General features: G+C 38.1%; 1 protein-coding gene across 2 annotated transcripts in view; it reads right to left on the minus strand.

The window, feature by feature from the left end:
• Positions 1-1,691: 1,691 nt before the first annotated feature.
• LOC139939051 (TBCC domain-containing protein 1-like) overlaps positions 1,692-16,203 on the minus strand; it is a 70,818-nt gene continuing 56,306 nt past the window's right edge. For both annotated transcript variants that reach the window (XM_071934768.1, XM_071934767.1), the window contains 6 exons: positions 12,629-12,708; positions 11,265-11,387; positions 8,819-8,994; positions 7,218-7,315; positions 5,400-5,549; positions 1,692-4,586 (listed from right to left, as the gene is read on the minus strand). In XM_071934768.1, the coding sequence (XP_071790869.1) occupies positions 4,512-4,586; positions 5,400-5,549; positions 7,218-7,315; positions 8,819-8,994; positions 11,265-11,387; positions 12,629-12,708 (702 nt within the window). In that variant the 3' untranslated portion in view covers positions 1,692-4,511. The remainder of the gene's footprint in view (positions 4,587-5,399; positions 5,550-7,217; positions 7,316-8,818; positions 8,995-11,264; positions 11,388-12,628; positions 12,709-16,203) is intronic.

Raw genomic sequence — 16,203 nt, forward strand, 5'->3', positions numbered from 1 at the left:
TTTCACGGGTTTGTTATTTTTTATGCATATGTTGAGATAGATACACCGAGTGTGAAGACTGTTCTTTGACAATATTACCAATAGTGTCGTGTCTTTAAGAGAAATGTTCTTTAAAATACACCTTTAGGCTACTTGTTGCATCAACAACAAAATTGAGAACAAACGGTCTTTCACAATTTGACACAGAACATGGCTGACCACGGACAAAGATGGGTTTTTTTTGTGTCAATGAGTCGAGTTAGGCCTTATAAAGAAAAAAACATAAATCAGGTGTTTGTCGCGCCAAAAACTGACGTATGGTTTAAAATTCTCAAAGTTTGGCAAATCGGTTTTTGTACAAAATACCAATATCAATACGTTAGTTAGAAATGCTAAAAAAATACCTAACAAGTGCAGTTTCGTATGACCACCATTGTGTTTGTAAGAGAGCGCGAAACATCGCTGTCTTCTAAAAACACATATAACACGGTGCCGGGTTTATGACTTTATTTCTACGAATGATGACGTTAGTGCTTATCAAGATTCAAGAAAGACAAGCACTTATTAGACCTTGGTCGATAACGTATTACTCTGCGTATTCGATAAGCCAGACAAGTTCTTCATATCAGAACAGGGTGTGTACCACTTCCAGTTTAGTTAGCAAAACAAGTTCTTATATCAGGATTTAGATTTGCAAGAAAAGTTATGATCGGAAGAGTAACCGTTCGATTTTCAAAATCTAGTCTTTTGTAGTCGATAATAGCCTAAGCAAGACAAGTTCTTATCAGAACAAGATACAGAGCATGGTACCCTTTCCAGTTTCCAAACACTCAAAGCAGTAGAAAGATATTTATAGCAAGACAAGTTCTTATCAGGACCCAATTTCATAGAGTCGCTAAGCACACAAATTTGCTTAGCATTTTATAAATTTCTTCCTTGATAAAACAGGATTACCAACCAAATTTCCAACTGTTGCATGAGGCTTGTTACTGGTTTTTAGCTGTTGTTTGCTTATCCTAAAAGTCACGTGGAAATTGGTTATAATCCTGTTATTATCAAGGGAAAAGTTTCATGTTAAGCAAATGTTGTGCTTAGCAGCTCTATGAAACTGGGCCCAGTATAACAAACTAGTCTGCAGTATGGCTATTTATAATTGCAATAGATAGACAGCAAGACAACAGAACAAGATATCCCCTTCGATTTTCCAAATCTATACTCTGCGGCAGTAGATTCAGGATTCATTAACGCATAATACGGAGACATTAATTTTCGGTTTAGCAGTAGATAGCAACAGATGGCAAAAGATTTTGCATTCGGTCCATTACAAATTTTTACTGGAAAAGTCCGCCAGTCTTGTGGTTTTCCTTTACAATAATATTATTACTATGTTTTTTAATCTCTTTGCCATAATTATTGAAATAGCGACGATCGGAAAGTATGGCTTGGATGGCAAGTAATAACTACAGATGACAGACGAGCAAGCAATTGCTGATAGATCCACTTGTTTTGTCGACAGTGATTTTTTAGGCTTGGGCCATCTTCTGATTTTTGATCTGTGTTGGACACTATCTAGCACTGTGTAACCTTGTTATGATAAACAAGCACTTACTTCTCGATCAGCACATTGAATTAATGGTACAAGATTATTAATTTTTAAATTACGTATTCGTATTCTTTTATAAACAATCCAACCAACGCAAGTTTTCGTAATATTTCTTTATTTTTCAAAAGGAATGCAATGTTTCAAAACATTTACAGCCCAGTTAATTTAAGTAATTAGAGTACAAGTAGGAAGTGCCATCAAGTTCTGATTACAACGATTCGTTAGTTTTTCACTTGCAGACTCCCACTAGCTTGGTTTAAAGTACTTAAACCTAACCACAATTGCTTTTCTGTGCACACTGGTGATATACTGACAACAGTAAAACCTACTTCACATACTTTGTAATTGAATTTGAAAAAAATTACTTTAAGAAGAAAGACATAGCCTCAATACATAAACCAGTGCCGTCATTTTTAACAAGTTGGGCAAATATCAATCAGACCAAACATTTTGTTGTTTCTATATGAGTCATTAAAGGCATTGGACACTTTTGCTTATTGTCAAAGACCAGTATTCTCACTTGGTGTATCCCAACATGTGCACAAAATAAAAAACCTGAGAAAAAATTGGCTCAATTGGTCATAAAAAGAAAAACACCCTTGTTGCCAAGTTTGTTGTGCTTCCTAGTTACCTCTTTCTTAAAAAACTACGTTACTTCAGAGGGGAGCCGATTCTCAAAATGTTTTGTACTTTCAACAGCTCTCCATTGCTTGTTACCAAGTAAGTTTTTATGCTAACAATTGTTTTGAGTAATTACCAATAGCGTCCAGTGCTTTTAATGGCAATTCAAATAAATGTTAAAGAGCTCTCGTCAGGTTTTAAAAGTATTTTTAAAAAGTCCCAATTTTCCAATTATGTGATATAGTTTCTTTTTTCCCTCTACATTTTCTACATTTTCAAATAAATGTACTCTTGTCATTTCCATTCGCAGTAGCTATCTGTTTTGTTGTTCCCTTTGTTTGGTCTTTCAAGTATGTTCATTTAGTGTACCTATTTTTACTTTAAAATATTTTCAACGGCAAACCGCTAATAAGCTTAGGCTTGTCATCCGACCTTGCCTCAATGCGTTTTTCTTCTGACGTTATTATTTATTATCTATTAGCGCTTAACTCTGTAAATTGCATACTGAAATAATATGTACAGTAAAAAAAATAGTATAGAAGAAAACAACATTTTAAATTGAATAATTTAATGTGGACGAATCCAACAGTAACTTAAGCTCATCTGCATGGTTCTACCATGACACTGCAAACCTCTAAGAACGATGACAGAAAAGAAAACTGCTGTGGTTCACAGAAACAGTCTGCATCCAAAATGCTACGGCAGCTGACAAACATGCATAGAGGTATATATAAGAACTAGAGGGCGCACAGGCCAATATACGCGCCCCGGCATGCGCGCAGGCGGCCATTTTCTAATTTGACAAAACAGGCATCACACAGCGTGTGTTTGTGCGGCCATTTTGTAAGTTGACAAAACAGCATCGCGTAGCGTTCAACAAACACAAACTCCAATGTGTGTTTCATATTCAATGCGTGTACAGAATTGCGCGCGCGTGTCTCCTTGCGGTCCCGTCGCGTTTGTGCAAGAAGTATCATCAGTGCGCCCTCTAGTTCTTATATATAACTCTATGCATTGCATACATGTCACAATAAGTCTATACTCATCAAGTTGTAGGCTGTTATAAATAAGTTAATAAATTATCCAGTCTTGAAAACTGGTTTCAATGTACATATAATAATTGGTCTCAATACTTTACACAGCAAATTCAATCAATCAAATAATAAACAATCGGTTTTGAAAGTAAGGAAAAAGGCTTTGCATAGGATGACATGGTGGCTGAAATAGTTGTCTGGTTTTGCCGAAAGAAACTAGTGCACACAAGGAAGCAAGCCAATGAAAAGCATGCGCTACTAATCCACCAAGAAAGCTGTAAATACCATTTAAGTTTGAAGGCACTGGACATATTATTTGGTGTATCCCAACATATGCATAAAATAACAAATTTTTTAAACGTTAAATTAAATTGGTCATTGAAGTTGCAAGAGAATATTAAAAGAAAAAACCACCCTGTTGCACAAATTTGTGTGCTTTCAGATGCCTAATAAAAGGCTTTAGGCCTGAAGTCAATTAATATTTTAGTGAGAAATTACCTCTTTCTCAAAAAGTATGTCACTTCAGTGGGAGTCGTTTCTCACAAGGTTTTATACTATCAACAGCTCTCCGTTACCAAGTAAGTTTTTATGGTCACATTTATTTTGAGCAATTATCAAACCTGTCCAGTGCCTTTAAAGACCTTAGATTTATCCAGCATTCAGAATGAAATATCTTGGCCACACATTCACAGGTATGGTCTACTACAGACTTTGGCAATTTCAGTTTAAGTTACATAACTTTAGACATCATCAAGTCCTTGCATCACCGGCCTCACTACCATGGGTAGCATCCCATATTGGTATCTCTTGTCACTAACCCCTTAAAGGAAAGCACTCAAAAGCAATAATGCAAAAGTGCCTGCTCCTCAAGCAAGCTTGTCAAAATATTGTGAGTGCTTGTAGGGCACTTATGCACGTGAAAAATTGCATTTGTATTGACATAATACATTTCGAAGTAATCATGTTTTGTGTCACCCTAAACTGCATACAGTTAGACGTATCACAAAATCAAAGAAGAATGACTGGGGAACAGTTGCTTTATGACTTGATGCACCTTTTGATTGTGTGATCTGCATAGTCTCTAACACGGAATGGATCATCCACACAGGACTAAATAAAATATCCATTATACATGTATTTCAAAATCACTCATCCAGGGGTTATGACCATTCTGGGGAAGAACAAACAGTACCGCGGCGAGATGTCGTAGACCACTGGAAAATACAAATGTAGGTTGTTGCATCAGCTGTCTTTTTTTCTACATCAAAAAGTGTTCACTTTGAAAGCGATGTATGGGTTGGCACCAAGCTATCTAGTTCCCTCTTGTGTCCACTTTCGTCCAACCAAGCCTGCCAAAAAAAGTACATAAATAAAGGACTTAAATTAAGCTCACTTTGGTATGCATACACAAAGTCACTTCACTTGAAAACAATATACATTGCTGGTCATTTTCAAATCACAACTTTGATTGAAACAACTAGTTTTCACCAGAAAGATCTTGAATGACAGATATTTCAAACCAAATCATTTTGCTTAAAGGGAAGGAAAACGTTTGGTAATTACTTAAAACTGACTTGGTAACGAGCATTGGAGAGCTGTTGATAGTATAAACCGTTGTGGGAAACAACTCCCTCTGAAGTAGTTACATAGTTTTTGAGAAAGAGGTAATTTCTCACTAAAATAATAAAAGACTTCTAGCTAGAAGTCTTTTATTCTTATCTGAAAGCACGCAAATTCGTCCAACAAGGGTGTTTTTTCTTTCATCATTTTCTCGCAACTTCGATGACCAATTGAGCCCAAATTTTTACAGGCTTGTTATTTTATGGTTATGATGGGATACACCAAGTGAGAAGACTGGTCTTTGACATTTACCAAACGTGTAACTTCCCTTTAATCAAAGATATAGGTGTTTATTAACGCGTGAAATCTTGTTCCTGGTTTAGTTGGCTTCATGTTACATCACAGTATTGTGAAGGAATTGGTTTCATACTTAAACAAAAAAGGTAGCTCCACAATGCATAGCATAAAAATACTGAATATTGATGCGCCTTGAGTGTCACTGAGTGACAGAGATATGAGCGATTTACAAGAAGCCACTATTATTACTATTGTAAAGATTGATTAGAAGATTTTGCCAATAATCTGTAGATCCAATGCCTTACCTGAAATCTACTTTCAACCAGTGTTTGAAACTGTTTCCTCTTGCTTGGTGATAACCCTGCCTCTTTGACCATCTGCTGCCAGGTCTGTATTTGTCCGTTCCTCTCTTTCAAAGCTCGTTCATACTTCAACGGTAAACCACCTGGTATCTCCTATCACATGAAATCACATAACAACAAAATTGGACTGAGTGATTAATAATATAAAAATAATACTGCAGTCTTATATACAATGTAGCGCATGCATCTACCAACAAGGTACTCAAGGCACTTAGTATAACAAATATAAACTTTTTTCAGAAAGGGTTTACAAGGTTTTTGTGTGAAGCGCTATATAAAAGCTGTGAATTATTATTATTATAAGGTGCAAAGGCGTATTCAGCAGCCCCTGAAAGGAACACTGGGGCGAAACACCTTCTCTAGCGATACATAAGTGTTTATGGGATCTTTTAAGTGCATTACACATCGCACAAGACCAACAGTTTTTTATGTCCCATTCGAAGTTCAAAACAATAATAGTTAAGTCTTGCTTAAGGACACTAGTGTCATGACGCTCGAAACCACACTCTGCTCATCAGAAACACCAGAGCTTGAGTCCAGTCGGACACGATACGCCACTCTAATAGTGGCTTAGAATTTCACAGCATCTGTGCCCATACAATTTCATAAAGCCTGTAAGCACAAGAAACCTTTGCTTAAAGGCAGTGGACACTATTGGTAATTACTCAAAATAATTATTAGCATAAAACCTTTTTGGGTGACGAGTAATGGGGAGAAATTGATGGTATAAAACATTGTGAGAAACGGCTCCCTCTGAAGTGCCATAGTTTTCGAGAAAGAAGTAATTTTCCAAGAATTTGATTTCGAGACCTCAAGTTTAGAACTTGAGGTCTCGAAATCAACCATCTAAACGCACACAACTTCGTGTGATGAGGGTGTTTTTTCTTTCATTCTTATCTCGCAAGTTCAATTACCGATTGAGCTCAAATTTTCACAGGTTTGTTATTTTATGTATATGTTGAGATACACCAACTGTAAAGGCTAGTCTATGACAATTTCCAATAGTGTCCACTGCCTTAAAAGGGTGTATGTACTTTTTGTACGACAAAAAACACAAGGTCTACAGATTTACAGTAAACTTACACAGTTTGAAGGTAATGATAGTAGAAAGCTTCCCTGGAAATATTACTTGCTGAGGTGCTGTGGTTTTTGAGAAATGAGTAAAATAATGTCATGAAAATAATTTCTGTCTCAGTGATCGTGAGATGAAAATTATTTTAGAATGTAAAAACGTTTTTTTTTCTTCATGACATTGTTTTACTCATTTCTCAAAAACTACAGCACCTCAGCAACAAATATTTTAAGGTATGTACGCTTTCTACTATCATTATCTTTAAACGGTGTAAGTTTAATGTAAATCTGTGGATATTGTGTTTTGTGTTACAAAAAGTACCCAAATCCTTTAACATAAATAGGTAACCAGTCAGAATACCATAGAGTTACCATGGTATTCTGACTGGTACCCCAGTCATTTCTTGCTTAGCCAAGAAATTTGCTAACAAAATCTTCTGGGCCCTGGTGTCTGAGTCACCAGAATATCAGTTCCAACCCCTTATCACTGCACTTGTGTATCTTGGTCAAGACACTATACTGTCACTGCTTCTCACCTCTTTGAAACAAACCCACAATGGTAGGGTTTGGTTTTATACTCTTCGCATATCATTAGGGACAAGGGTTAAACAGCCTAGGACCTTCAAAAAACCATGCAGCAAATAAAGGGAATGAATTTAATAATTAACATAATATTTTCAGAGACATTACCTTTGTTTCTCCTGGCATCTCAAAAGGAATCACAAAAGTAAAGAAGTCTTCAGGTTTCATTAACTCAAACACAGAGCTATCATCTTGATGATCAGGTCCTGAAAATAATCGAGTAGATTTTGTATACCATTACAAATTCACACATTAGGTTAAGAGGTAACACTTGAGAGGTAATGTCCCTCACATTATTTTTTAAACATTTTTTTGTGTGCAAGTTCGCCCCAAACAAGGCTGAAAGCTTGGTATGGGGCTTCAAGAAGAAAAAAAGCTGAAGGTAGGAATTGATATTCAGTCTAGATTACAGTCTTATTACCGAGGACTTTAATCCTTGGCACTTGAGACCTGGGCCCCATTTCGTACAGCTGCGAAGCACAAAAATTTGCTAAGCATGAAATTTCTTCCTTGATAAAAACAGGCGATTACCATCAAAATTTCCACATGATTTTCAGGATAAGCAAACAACAGCTGAATACCAGAAACAAGCAATATGCAACAAATACAAATTTGGTTGGTAATCCTGTTTTTCCCAAGGAAGAAATTTCACGCTAAGCAAATTTGAGTGCTTAACAGCTCTATGAAATTGGGCCCATGTCTCAAGGCATGATGCTTCAACGATTCTTGTAAAAGAGTTACATCAGTGTTCAAAAACTTCCTCTCAAATCAGAGTCTGTATCAATAGGGCGGACAGTTTGGAGTAGTATCTTTCCTCGCCTTCTCACAATGTATTTTACTATCAACAGCTTTCCATTGCTCATTACCAAAGAAGTTTTTATGCTGATATTTAAGTACACTAGGATTTGAAACTTTGCATGGTGGAAATACGATATAGAAAGGTTTGTGGTAACACCATGTAATGACTACCTCTAATGAGTTGGGGTGGTTCTGAAAAGAACCGTTGGTTTCTTTTTCTCCAGAAGACAATCAGGGCATACTGATCCAAACGTCGAGTTGAAACCAACGGTTCTTTTCAGAACCATCCGAACTCATTAGAGATAGTCATTACATGGTGTTACCGCAAACCTTTCTACAGTGATATGCTGATATTTGTTGAGTAATTACCAATAAGCCTATTCAGAATTGCAGCTATGCATGTCTGTTACTTCTGACAACGCAAATTGTCTATCTCCCTTGACCTTTTGACAATAATAATAATTTGGGGGGCTAATCATCCTTACTCGCAGCTAAGAGCTGAATCGCGAAGGACGCAGCTACAACGTGTTCGAGAAGCAGGCATGCAAGGGCGCATTCAGCTGCCAGCCACATCAACCCATTATGACCACGGAGCACAGCCAAGATCGAAAGTGTTTGATTTTTTCCTGAGGGAGGAAAACCGGATAGTCTGGAAAACCCTCGTGGCACAGCAGAGAACCAACACACAACTCAACTCACATATGGCCCCGACCAGGAATTGAACCGGGGTCACCTTGGTGAGAGGCGAGCGCTTTACGCACAAGCCAACCGTGCCACCCCGCTGGTATTTTCTAAAGGTCACGGGAGATAGACAAGTTGCGTTGTCAGCAGTAATTGACATACGCAGCTGCAATTCCGAAAAGGCTTATAGTGTCCAGTGCTTTTAAATGTCCATGGAGGACCCTACTCACCAATACAAAGCGGTTGATCCCACACATTAGGATGGGTGCCAAGTCCAATTGCAGCCATATGCTGCTGCAACATCGGGTAGTGTGTGTGATACGGAGCGAGGGTTATGGAGTCATTCCCACCCAGCAGCAGAGGTCGTGTTGGAGTCAGAAGATGCAATGTGCACAAGGTTGATCCACTGGAAAGATAACAAAATACACTTTGATTTGGTGTGGACTTGTAAATCAAACTTATTAATAATAATAATAATCCTGACGATGACTAGAGCAAGCTAGTCGAAACGTTAAGACCAATTTCAGAACTGACTCCGCGGCAGTACAGTTAATTACGATCCTATAAGCTAAAGTAGTAGTCCAGTCTAATTTCTATACCATCCGCCCTGGTAATAGTTAAAAAGCAGGACAGTTCTTTTTTATAGAACTGAGAAGTCTCCCGAACCTCCGATTATCTACTCCACGGCAGTAGAATAAAGCAAGACAGTTCCCTAAGAACAACTCTACCTGGCAAGTAGATACACACATGGTGTTACCGCAAACCAAATAATTTATACAATAATAATAACCTGTTTTAATATAGGGCTTTTCACACTCGGCGGGCGTCCCAAACGCTTCACATTATTACCCCTGGTCACTGGGCCTTCATTCACTCCTTAAACCATCTCAGCTCCCTGGTGGGGAGTATGCAGCCTGTGCAACATTAATATGCGCTACTCGGCTAAATCAATCATACATGTAAGAACCATCTCTGCCCTCATCTCTATCTTGCCATCTCATCTCTATTAATGAACCACAGTGAACTGTGTCTTGGCTAGGCACTTCATCAGTGTACAAGTTCCCAGCTCTTGCAGCTGTATCAGGGTAGCCACATCAGAGTAGGGTGCCGTCCGAGTGGTTATGAGCATCAATCTCAAGTTCCGGCGGTTAACTCATTAAGTGTGGGTTTGAATCCTTGCCACGATACTTGTTGTCTGAGCAAGATGCTTTACTATAACCAAAGTCTCGACACTCATGGGGTGACAGGTCTTTTTCTTCAGCTGCTTCACGCATCTGGAACTCTCTACCACTTAATCTTAGATCTTCTCTTTGTACCACAACATTCAAATCTCTTCTCAAAACTTATCTTATGTCACAGGTTTTCAAGGACTAATTTTGTTTGTTTTCTTTGTTTTGGTTTTTTACTGTGCCTTGAACACCCAGCAGGGTGGATATGTGCGCATTACAAGTCTTATTCAGTGTACAAGTTCCCAGCTCTTGCAGCTGTATCAGGGTAGCCATATCAGAGTAGGGTGTCGTCTGAGTGGTTAAGAGGATCAATCTCAAGTTCCAGCGATTAACTCATTAAGTGTGGGTTTGAATCCTTGCCACGATACTTGTTGTCTGAGCAAGATGCTTTACTATAACCAAAGTCTCGACACTCATGGGGTGACAGGTCTTTTTCTTCAGCTGCTTCACGCATCTGGAACTCTCTACCACTTAATCTTAGATCTTCTCTTTGTACCACAACATTCAAATCTCTTCTCAAAACTTATCTTATGTCACAGGTTTTCAAGGACTAATTTTGTTTGTTTTCTTTGTTTTGGTTTTTACTGTGCCTTGAACACCCAGCAGGGTGGATATGTGCGCATTACAAGTCTTATTCAGTGTACAAGTTCCCAGCTCTTGCAGCTGTATCAGGGTAGCAATATCAGAGTAGGGTGTCGTCTGAGTGGTTAAGAGGATCAATCTCAAGTTCCAGCGATTAACTCATTAAGTGTGGGTTTGAATCCTTGCCACGATATTTGTTGTCTGAGCAAGATGCTTTACTATAACCAAAGTCTGGACACTCATGGGGTGACAGGTCTTTTTCTTCAGCTGCGCCACGCATCTGGAACTCTCTACCACTTAATCTTAGATCTTGTCTTTGTACCACAACATTCAAATCTCTTCTCAAAACTTATCTTATGTCACAGGTTTTCAAGGACTAATTTTGTTTGTTTTCTTTGTTTTGTTTGTTTTTGGTTTTTACTGCGCCTTGAACACCCAGCAGGGTGGATATGTGCGCATTACAAGTCTTATTATTATTATTTATGATTATTATAATTGGTTTTCTTCACCCAGGAGTATATAATGGGTACCTGCGAGGGTAGAGGTTAATTGTGTTTGAAAAAATCCTTCGGTTGTGGAGTGTTGGTTTTTGGTCCAGTGGTTAGACTGCAGGACTTCACAATCACAAGGTTGTGGGTTCGAATCCTACCAAGCTAACCATTGATTTTACAATGACTAGGACAAGTATTGTAGTCTATAGTTACTGAATCACAGTTCATAATAATAGTTGTTAAACCTATGTTTGTATGAGAGAGATTGGCTGTTGCTAGCTTGGTCTTCATATCCCCTTGTGGGAGTTTGGAGAGTTCCCTTCATGGGAAAATCATCTAAACAAACATACAAACAAACAAACAAACAAACATACCTGAGACTGCATCTCCGCGTTGCTGCTATGACTTTGGTATCTTCACAACCACTCAGGTGGACTGCAGTATCCACAACGCCAAGGACTATGGTGGAGTGACGACATTTCTCAATGCTCACAAACCTAACAAAATCAGAAAAAAAACTCACATGTGAACGTAAAAACTGTTTGTCCATCTTTTCCTGTCTTACTATTACTATTATTATTGGTTTATTAAAAATCAAACATTGCAGCCAAAAGGCTGAATTGTGTTTAGGTTACAATATAAAAATACATTCAAACATCAAAGAGTAAAAACCAGCAAAGACAATAATAGATTATAAAAAAAAAGTAGATTTAAATATAAAATTTAAAAACTGTAAGAATAATAATACAATAAAAATATTAACACAATGAAAACAAATTATCTATAGGCCAGTAAAATTATTGGTGATTGAGCAGCAACAATGCAAAGGCAAAGGCAACTAAAACGATACCCCTAAACTTCATGACTTCTGAAAGCGTGTACTTGAATTAGTACGTGATGCACTCTTTTCTCCTTCCACTCACTGGTTTAATTTTTGGAACACCAATCCAGTTTTAATTTCAATTACTGTTGTTTAAATCAAACCCTGACTAAAACAAAGTAAGTTTTTGTTACAAATATTTTAATATTTGGTACCAGGATTTATCTTTTGGGAAATTTTTGAGGGCATCTTTGCACATCTGTTTCGAACGCACAACCTTTGCAATTCTAGAGAAGCGTCTTACCAATTAGAGCACAGAAATTGCTTGGTAGCTAGAGGCAGTTTTAATCCTATATTTTAGCAGTGTGTACCGCAAAAATTTAAAAGTTTATTTTGCACATCTGAGTCGAACCAACAACCTTTGTAATTATAGAGCAGTGTCTCGTAGAGTGTCATGGCCGAGTGGTTAGGAGCATCAAATTCAAGTTCTGGTGCGTTTTCACCGGAGTGTGGGTTCGAATCCCGGTCGTGACACTTGTGTCCTTGAGCAAGATACTTTACTATAATTGCTTCTCTTCACCCAGGGAAGTAAATGGGTACCTGCGAGGGTAGAGGTTGATATTGTGAGTGAAAAAGCCTTTGGAGCGATATAAACTGTTGCCCAGGTTGTATACTCCCAAGGGAGCTGAGAAACTTTAAAAAGAGATGTTATTGGCCCTATGACCAGGGCACTATTGTAAAGCGCTTAGAGAATTAAGTGTTAGTTATTAGGCACTATATAAATCGAAAGTTATTTATTTATTTACCAACAAGAGCACCAAGATTGCCCAGTAGCTAGAGGCAGTTTGAATCCTATATTTTAGCAGTGGGTAGCGCAATGATTTAAAAGTTGATTTTTTAAAATCTTCTGACACTTACTTGAGAGGAGACATCAGGTAAATAAAGGCATGATGACATCTGTGAATTTTGACCCGGGCATTGACAAGGGTGGAGGAACTCTGAAATAAGATTTTAAAAAAGAAAGTTATGATAATATTAAAGGAACGTTACAGAATTGGTAAGAAACAAAAATCGTGAAGATCACAGATTTACATAAAAACTTACATAGTCTATTGATGATGATAGTAGAAAACATCCCTTGAAATATTTCTCTCTGAAATTTCATAATTGATGAGAAATAAATAATCTAGTTTCGCGTTTAGAGTTCATCGCTCTGTAAGCGTTTTATTCATTTTTGTTTTGGCATCAATGCAATGCAAAATTTGTAAACGGTTTTTCACTATTCTCTCTTGACCCAGATGGCCGATCGATCTCAAACTTCTACAGGTAGTTCAGTTTATGTATATTGTGGATTACATAAAGTGCCTACATGTACACTGCCAGAAACTGTTTTGCTAGCAAAACCAAATCTGTAATGTTCCTATAAGAATGTTTAATCTGAGGTTTTAAGTTTAAAAACTTCACCATTTAAATACGCTTTTTATACTATGCATTGTCCTTCCTCAAAATAAAAGAGTTTGTAACTCTGACAAAAAACAAAAATGACTGCCATACATTATTATATTTATGACAAGAACTGATCAATCCCATCATTTATGTCTTCAAGTACAAGAAGTTTTGGAAAGGTCTTCAAGATATGCTGTGTGTTTGTATTGGTCCACCTCTCAGGCCAACTGGGTTGTTGTTCAGATTGCTTGTACTGGATGATGATAACACACCAAACTGAGTGCCATAAATATGTTTATTTTGGATGTTGACTACCTAAGGCGTTTAAGGACATCACCATCGGACCAGTCTTTTAATACAAGGCCACGACCCTGCTGGTTTAAAGCGAACATTCAAGACTTTGTGCCACTCTTTTGTTCCCCTAACCATGGAGGTAGAATCCATGCCTTAACTCAACCCAAGGGATAACAGATACAAGACCAACAACTTGTAAATTTACAAGCCACTCTCCAGTCAAGGCTAAATACTCCAATCAAGTTCTTAAAGTTCATTGTGAGTTTAATGTACATCTGTGGACTAAAGTTTTGTGTCCTACAAAAAGTACCTAGACCCTTTATTACATGATGTATTGATGGCCCGTAAAGGTCGGAGTAAGCATCTAATGGTGTCCTAGAAATTAATTTCATCACTCAAAACACTTAGTGATTGAATAACATGCTCGTAACTTTATAACAAATGAACTCACAAGGGCAAAAACATCCATTAACGTCACAGTTAATCAGGCTCCAGGTTAAACGACAAGGGCTCAATTTCTTGAAGCTACTTAAGCAGAAAAGATGCAGAGTCAACTGGAGTTAAGTGTTTATGATACATTGCTCTATAGATAATAAATTAATGACAAAATCAAAAGCTGTGTTCCCATTAGACTGTAGACTTGTGGACAAGTCGTTAAATCGGCCCCACGCGCTGAGATAGTGCTCTCGCGAGATCACTGCTCTCGCGCGAACTGATGGCTCCCCGATTTCGACTCCTCATTATGAGGAGTCGAAATCGACTTGTCCACAAGTCTATCAGTGGGGCCGATTTAACGACTTGTCCACAAGTCTAATTAGACTGCCAAGCGGAAAGCTACTGTGCCTGGCTTTGGTGTAATTCTACCATAAATTCCACCTGGACTTATATTCTGCGACAAGCAGATAAGAGCACTGAATTCAAGCTCTGTTGATTCTGTTCAGTGGAGGGTGGGTTCGAATCCCGGTCGTGACACTTGTGGTCTTGAGCCAGACACTTCACTATAATTGCTGTGAGGGCAGTGTTGGTTTTTGTGATTGATTAGCCTTGATTGCGCTACGTATTTGGCGGCACAGGCTGTATACTCCCCAGGGAGCCGAGATCGTTTAAGGAATGATTTAAGGCCCAGTGACCAGGGGTAATAATGTTGAAGCGCCATGAGCGTCACTGCGTGATGGACCTGAGGACTATATAAGAAGCCATTATTATTATTATTATTATTATTAATAGAGTTTAACACAATGGTTGGGGTAGGTTTAAAGCGCCTGTAGCTGTTCTCATTGGCCTTTTTATCGTGGCTGCGCAAAAGTCTTCCGCCACCTCTTTCAGCATGTTAGTTTTACAACACAGGAACGGTAAAAGTCATTCGACAGATACCTAACAAGAACATAACTAATATACTAAAGCTTTTAATTTGTGGAAAAACAAATAAAGGTTGACTAGGGCGGGATTTGAACCAACAACACTCTAAAGAGTAGAACTCACCATGGCCTAAAGATCCTAACTACATGTAATTACACGCTTGTGGTATTGTAGAACAAAGGATAATTGACTGGGCGGGATTTGAACGAACGCATTTGGGTTAACGTTTCTGCACTCTACCAAATGAGCTATCTAGCCCTACATGTATGTTGGTGGTCTCCTTTTGCATTTCTCATAAACAAGCCTCTTTTGCAGCGCTCTTGTTATAATGTTAGGCCACTTTTGGTTTTTGTTAAAAGATAGTCTGTTGGACTGTAAAAACAAATGTAAGCATATTAATGCACATACATCAAATAGGGGGCACGCCTCCACCGCCATAACTTTGACTACATGTTGCCTATCATTTTCATCGGTTGGGCACACTACAAGATAAACCGGGCACTCTCAAGAGAATTGCTCAACAACTCCAACACCAAAATGTACAAAGAGCAGCCCGTGAGTATGATTAGGTGCACAATCTCTATTAGTGGACATGGTAAGAGTAGCTAATAAATCTCAGTTACAGCGTTAATGTACATGCTGACCAGTTAATACTAGGATGGGACTTCAATGGGGGACAGTAAGGTTTACTGTAGAAGCATACTATTCTCAAAAAAACACCAGCAGACAGAGTAACTTACAGACCTCTTCTGTCATCAACAAATTGTGGGAAAACGCCAACAGTTGCCATTACTGTGCTAAAGTTTCAAACTCAGTTATGTCGTCAATGGGACTTTGGAAAAAGCTGTGTAGACAAAGAATAGCTGCTGTCAGAACATCATTTACAGTCTCAAGAGCATACGTGTACACTGCGGAATCCACAAACCATTTGAACAGTGTCATTGGATTTGAAAAGGGAATCTCCTAGTCTACATGTACATGTCGTTGCGGTTTGATGAAGTTATTTCTTTGGTTAACTAATAGGCTTAACAATTGCTCAGTCATATTTTTTTGTTTTAGTTTGTTCACTGATCTTCAAAGGTGGACGTGTTTATACATTACCAAATTTCAATCAAAAGCCACTATGTCTGAAATAAACATAACTTTTGCGGACAGAACAGACTTGGTGTACAAGGTTGGAATGGCACAAGGCATCATTGGAATGATTCTCAACACTCTCGCTTGGCTGGTCATCCTTCGCACCAAAAACCTCCACAATATGACTAACTATCTGCTGGCATATCTTGCTGTGGTTGACAGTATTTACTGTTGCAGTATAATATTTGACAATGTCAACTTGGAGATCATAGTTCCTGTGACAATTATTGGAAGAGAAATCTATTGTCGAATTATTG

The sequence above is a fragment of the Asterias amurensis genome, chromosome 6 (genome assembly GCF_032118995.1).
Source record: "Asterias amurensis chromosome 6, ASM3211899v1".
NCBI lineage: Eukaryota > Metazoa > Echinodermata > Asteroidea > Forcipulatida > Asteriidae > Asterias > Asterias amurensis.